General features: G+C 38.0%; 1 protein-coding gene across 3 annotated transcripts in view; it reads right to left on the minus strand.

The window, feature by feature from the left end:
- Positions 1 to 6,340, minus strand: part of Ulk2 (unc-51 like autophagy activating kinase 2) — a 90,071-nt gene that overhangs the window by 38,794 nt on the left and 44,937 nt on the right. For all 3 annotated transcript variants that reach the window (XM_013016516.1, XM_013016517.1, XM_013016518.1), the window contains one exon: positions 2,024 to 2,084. In XM_013016516.1, coding sequence (XP_012871970.1) covers positions 2,024 to 2,084 — 61 coding nt within the window. The remainder of the gene's footprint in view (positions 1 to 2,023; positions 2,085 to 6,340) is intronic.

Below are 6,340 nucleotides of genomic sequence, written 5' to 3' on the forward strand. Positions count from 1 at the left end.
AAAAAAAAAAAAAGACAAAGATGTAGCTGTATTTTCCAATGCCCAATTTAAACATAAGAATGAGTCTTGCCAGGCGCTGGTGGCTCATGCCTCTAATCCTAGCTACTCAGAAGGCTGAGATCTGAGGATCACGGTTCAAAGCCAGCCCGGCAGGAAAGTCTGTGAGCCTCTTATCTCCAATAAACCACTCGAAAATTGGAAGTGGTGCTGTGGCTCAAGCAGTAGAGTGCTCGCCTTGAGCTGAAGAGCGCAGGGATAGCGCCAAGCCCAGAGTTCAAGCCCCACAACCGACAAAAAAAAAAAAAAAAAAGAATGAGTCTTAAAAATAAACAGAAAAATATGATTTGGTAAAGAAACAAAGATCCAGAAACCAACTCTAAAAGAATACATTTATGAGTAAGCAACAAAAAATTTAAAGTAACTGTCATAAAGCTGTTCATAAAGAACTAAAAGAGAGCATAGACAACTAGTAAAATCAGGAAAATGCTGCATGGAACAAAACAAGAAAATCAACAGAGATAAAAACCATGAAAGAAAAACAAATGAAAATTCTGGAGCTGACAAATGGAGAGACAGTGATCTGACAATGTGATTAGAAAGGTTCAACAACAGATTTGATCAGGCAGAAAAATTACAACAAACTTGAAGACTGACCATTTGAAAGCCTGTCAAGGAAAGCAAAAAGAAAGCAGAATCAGGAATAAGAGTGCAATCTGTATGTAGCACAAGAGAGAGATTCCCAGTTCAATCCTCAGCATGACCCCAAAAAAAACAGAATGAAGAAAAATAAAGTGAGTTTAAGTGGTTTATGGGAAAAATCAAACTAATGTATATATTATAAGGGTATCAGAAGGAGAAGAAAGGAGACAGAATGTGAATTTGAGGAAATAATAGAAAACTCCAAATCTGGGAAAGAAATCGACATATTACCTGAAACTTCAAGCACATCTTTATTTTTAATCACATACAAAAATTACTACAGGTCTAATTACCCCCTTCCTACTTTATTATGCCATAAACTGCAGCTATATATATATATATATATATATATCATATTCATTAACGTTAGATTTATAAATATTTTGTGTGCTTTCATCTTTTATATGTAGCATAAAAATAACGTTGGATTTATGCCCCAAACTGCAGTAATACAGAATTGTCTATTTGTTCATATATAGTAGACACACTTTCCTTTGGGTGGAAGGAGCAGTAGCGGAGCTTGAACTCATGGTCTTGCACTTGCTAGGCAGGTGTTCAATGACTTATGTTTGAGATTGAATCAGACCATAACTCTCCTACCTATGCTCCCAACATAGTTGGATAGGTATGTGTCATCATACTTAGTGTATTTGTTGAGATGGAGTCTTGCTAACTTTTTGCCTATACTGACTTTAAACCTTGATCATGCTGATTGAGATTACAGATATAAACTACTGTGTCCAATTCTAAAAGTAGGATCTTGAAAGGGTATTTTATACATTCATTCTTATAGCACTATTTGCAATAGCCAAGAGGTAGAGCTAACCTAAATATCTATCAATGGATGAATGGATAAACAAAATGTGACATGTGATTCAATAAAATATTATTCAGCCTTAAGAAGGGAAAAAAATCTGTCACATATTTCAACATGAGTAAAACTTAAGGATATAAACAAGGATGTAAGCCTCACAGACACAGACACACACACACACAACTACATGATTTCATTTATATGAGGTATTTAAAGTAGTCATATTCATAAAAGCAGAAAGTACAGTGGTGTTTAACAGGGGATAGGTAGGGAATTGTTATTACAAGTAGGGAATCTTGGTTTTGTAAGATGCTAATGTTTTGAAGATGGATTGCACAACAATATGAACATATTTGACATTACCCAACTATAAATTTGAAAGCTGTCAAAGTAAACTATGTTCTTGGAACATATTTTTTCTTATAAAAAGATAATTTTAAAATAATATAAAAAGTTCTACACTCTCAAAAATAATATACTAAGTTTTTAGTAAAATGCACATAAACATACCCTCCACACACCAAGAACTCATTTGAAGCACGTCTGCCAGCAGTTCCCATTGGCATATCATCTAAGGAGAAAGAGAAAAATGCAGTCCATTTTGTTAACCACATGCTTTTGTTTCAGCATGATAGGAAACAATGAGTACAATATAATCTTACCATGTGTTTATGTTTTAATTTTAGCCACTAGAAATAGGGGAACACAGAAAATCCCACCCAGCTGAGAACCTTCATTGCTTACCCTAAGCAAACCTAGGGTCTTATTGAGGTAAAGTGCTACATTCACTGTCATGTTCACTATTTAGTATTAGCAAACACTATGCTGTTATTTTCTATCAAATTCCTATTTACAGGATACTGACAAATTTTTTTTCTGTGTCATATCCTTACATTATTTTGTCTATGATACTCTGTGATTTTTTTCCTTTCCTTTCCTTTCCTTTATTTATTTTTGTTCATTTTTTTGCCTATGTAATCCTTGTTTTATGTTGTCAAGATGAGGCCTAGCTATATTGTCCACGCAGGTCTCAAACTCAAGCAATTTTCATGCCTCAGGCTTCCCTTCCCTCAAGCAGCTAGGACCATCATGCCAGGCCTGCTCTGTGATTTTTATCTCAGTTTTGCAAAGAACACGTATATCACATATCAGTACTGATCGTAAAGAAAGTCTAATGTACAAGTACCCCATTCTCACTCAAATTTTTCACCAGTTGATGAAACAGTAGCACATACCACAGACCATCTTCATCTACCTCTGCCTTTTGTACATGAGCGTAGCACAGCTCAGAACTCAAGAGACCCTCATTCTATCATTGTTATATATGCCATTTATGTGATATGAAACAGCAATCTTGGCCAAATAATACCTTAAAACAAAATATGTTGTTCATCTATACTGAAAGGGGATGGGGGAGCCAACAATTCCTCTGACTGACTTTATATGGGACATCTCATCTCATATCTCGGTTCATATAAAGCTTATGTTCTAGGAGTCAAAGAAACTAATAATGTCAGGTAATGGTAAGAAGCAACACAAAAATAAACTAGGATAAGGGAACAAAGAATTCCCTCAAAATAGTCATGAAGCTATTCTGAAAACACAAAACAGTTCCTGTAGCAGAATGGAAGAAATGGAAGAAGAGACAAGCACAGAACTAGGTTTCATCAAGTATACTTTGTTTTGTAGCTTTGAATTTGGAACAATATATAATTATAGAAGGCAAAAGTAAATTAAGCCAGGTGCTAGTGGCTCATGTCCATAATCCTAGCTACTCAGGAGGCTAAGATCTGACGATTGCAGTTTGAAGTCAGTCTGGACAGCAAAGTCCGTGGACTTTTATATCCAATTAACCACCAAAAAGCCAGAAGTGTAACTGTGACTCAAGTGGTTGAGCTCTAGCCTTGAGCTAAAAATAAAAAAAACTCAAGAATCGCATTCAAACCCTGAATTCAAGCCCTACGACCAGCACAAACAAAAAACAAAAACAAAGGAAAAAAATCCCTAGAAATAAAAAGAAACAAAAGAGCCTAATACCATTTATCAATTTGGTAGCTTAATTGCCAGAGGAAAAATACTTCAAGAGATTTTAAAACTCTGTAATTTACATTTCTGTAACAGGTTATCCTAACGACACAAAGATTACAAAAGTATTTTAAGTAGCTTTTAATATTTTAAGTAATGTTCATATTATTATTTTGATACTATAGTTATTTTGGACAGTTAAATTATCCTGAAAGCAAAAGGAAAGAAAAGAGCTTAGGGCTGGGAAGGTGGCTCAGTGGTAGAGCGCTTGCCTTGCATGCCAGAGGCCCTGGGTTCCATTCCTCAGCACCACATAGGCAAAAAGAAAAAAGCCGAAAGTGGCGCTGTGGCTCAAGTGGTAGAGTGCTAGTCTTGAGCTGAAGAGCTGAGGGACAGTGCCCAGGCCCAGAGTTCAGGCCCCACGTCTGGACCCAAAAAAAAAAAAAGAAAAGAAAAGAGCTTAAACTCAGACAAAAAAGAATTTAGAAAGATAACAGGTGAGTAACTTTGTAATACACTGCAAGTATGTATGAAAACAGCATAAAGAACTTTAGTGAAAACAGTTGATCAATATGGGGCTGGGGATCAAGAAAAGAGAAATAGGCTCTTCAGGAAGAAATAGCCTCTAGCAGGCCTAATATGGAGGATGAAGGAGATTGAATATGGTCAAAATAGGGTTTTTTGCAACTATGAAAATAGAAGAAAGAAATGCTGATATTGTTTTGGGAAGTGAAAAGGGGGAAGTATGATAGAGAGTGAGATGGATTGGAATATTTTGCAAGTGTGTGGAAATGTAACAATAAAATCCCTCCTCTTCCTATATAACTAATATAAGCTAAAAAAATAAAAAATAAAACAACCAGAAAAACTTATTGCCACAAAAATCTGGAAGCCAAGACAGATAACACATCTGTAATCCCAGCACTCAGAAGGCTGAGGCAGAATACTGATACTGAATTCCAGGCCAGCCTACAGTGAGATCCTTCCTCAAAAAAGATTAGGTTCTAGCCGGGCTGGTGGCTCATGCCTGTAATCCTAGCTACTCAGGAGGCTGAGATCTGAGGATTACAGTTCAAAGCCAGCCCGGGCTGGAGAGACCGTGAGACTCCTATCTCCAATAAACCACCAGAAAACTGGAAGTGGCGCTGTAGTTCAAGCGGTAGAGCGCTCGCCTTGAGCTGAAGAGCTGAGGGACAGTGCCCAGGCCCAGAGTTCAAGCCCCACAACCGACCAAAAAAAAAAAAAAAAGATTAGGTTCTTTCACATCTTCTTAACCCAATAAGAGAATTTATAACCCAGAAGTAAACTAATTTTATGTTACAGAACTTCAAAAGGCTTTAAATAATTAGCAGTACTAGGTACCTTTTAATGTAATCTTGAAAAGTAGGACTATTAGAAAGACTATTCAGAAGTTGTAATTTAGTAAACAATAGTGTATTATATTCAGAAGTTTTGTTAAATGAAAGGATAGCTGCTCATATCACAGGGAATAACAGGTAACAGTGAGAAGGTAGAAATGTCAGTTTGTCGAATGAAGAGAAGAGGAGAGAATGCAGTAAAGAGTTCACACACAAGCCAGGTGCCAACGGCTCACACCTTTAACCCTAGTTACTCAGGAGGCTGAGATCTGAGAATTGTGGTTCAAAGCCAGCCCGGGCAGAAAAGTCCATAAGACTCTTATCTCCAATTAACCACCAGAAAACTGGAAGTGGTGCTGTGGCTCAAGTGGTAGAGAGCTGAAGAGCTGAGGGACAGTGCCCAGGCCCAGAGTTCAAGCCCCACGACTGACAAAAACAAAAAAAGAATTCACACACAATGTCTATGTATGACTACTTAAGGATAATAATAAAAATTTTAAAAAGTAATATTTGTTTCATTATAGTAACCATTGTACTAAGTAGGCCTTATATAATGTGTTGTATGTCTTAAATATTCACAACCTATATATATATATATATATATATTTTTTTTTTTGGTCCGGTCATGGGGCCAGAACTCTGGACCTGGGCGCTGTCCCTCAGCTCTTCAGCTCAAGGCTAGTGCTCTACCACTTGAGCCACAGCACCACTTCCGGGTTTTTTCTTTTTGCTTATGTGGTGCTGAGGAATTGAACCCAAGGCCTCATGCATGCAAGGCAAGCGCTCTACCACTGAGCCACCTTACCAGCCCCAACTCTTTTTTTTTTGGGTGGGGGGTCCGGTCATGGGCCTGAACTCTGGGCCTGGGCGCTGTCCCTCAGCTCTTCAGCTCAAGGCTAGAGCTCTACCACTCGAGCCACAGCACCACTTCTGGCTTTCTTTCTTTTTGCTTATATGGTGCTGAGGAATCGAACCCAGGGCCTCATGCATGCAAGGCAAGCGCTCTACCACTGAGCCACCTTCCCAGCCCCCTTACAACCAATATATTTTAAAAGTGCAAAAATCCTAGAAATCAGAAGGCTGAGATAGAAGGACCATGAGCTGAAAAGCCGCCTGGGCTATATAAAGTGAGTTGAAGGATAGGTTGGGCTATATAGTGGGACTCACTGAACAGTCAGAATTTCATATTCTTTTTTCTAACTCCATGCAGATAGACCATGACCATCCTCTCCTATAGCCAAGCACTGGATGTTTATACTTGGGACTTAATTTCTGGATTCTGGGATACATGAAGAAATAAAGTCAAGGGTATTATAGCTTTAAAAGATTGATGAGAGGGCTAGGAAGTTGGCTCAGTGGTAGAGCGCTTGCCTTGCATGCCTGAGGCCCTGGATTCGATTCCTCAGCACCACATAAGCAAAAAGAAAAAAAAGCCGGAAGTGGC

The sequence above is a fragment of the Dipodomys ordii genome, unplaced genomic scaffold (assembly GCF_000151885.1).
Source record: "Dipodomys ordii isolate 6190 unplaced genomic scaffold, Dord_2.0 Scaffold31, whole genome shotgun sequence".
In the NCBI taxonomy this organism is placed as follows: Eukaryota; Metazoa; Chordata; class Mammalia; order Rodentia; family Heteromyidae; genus Dipodomys; species Dipodomys ordii.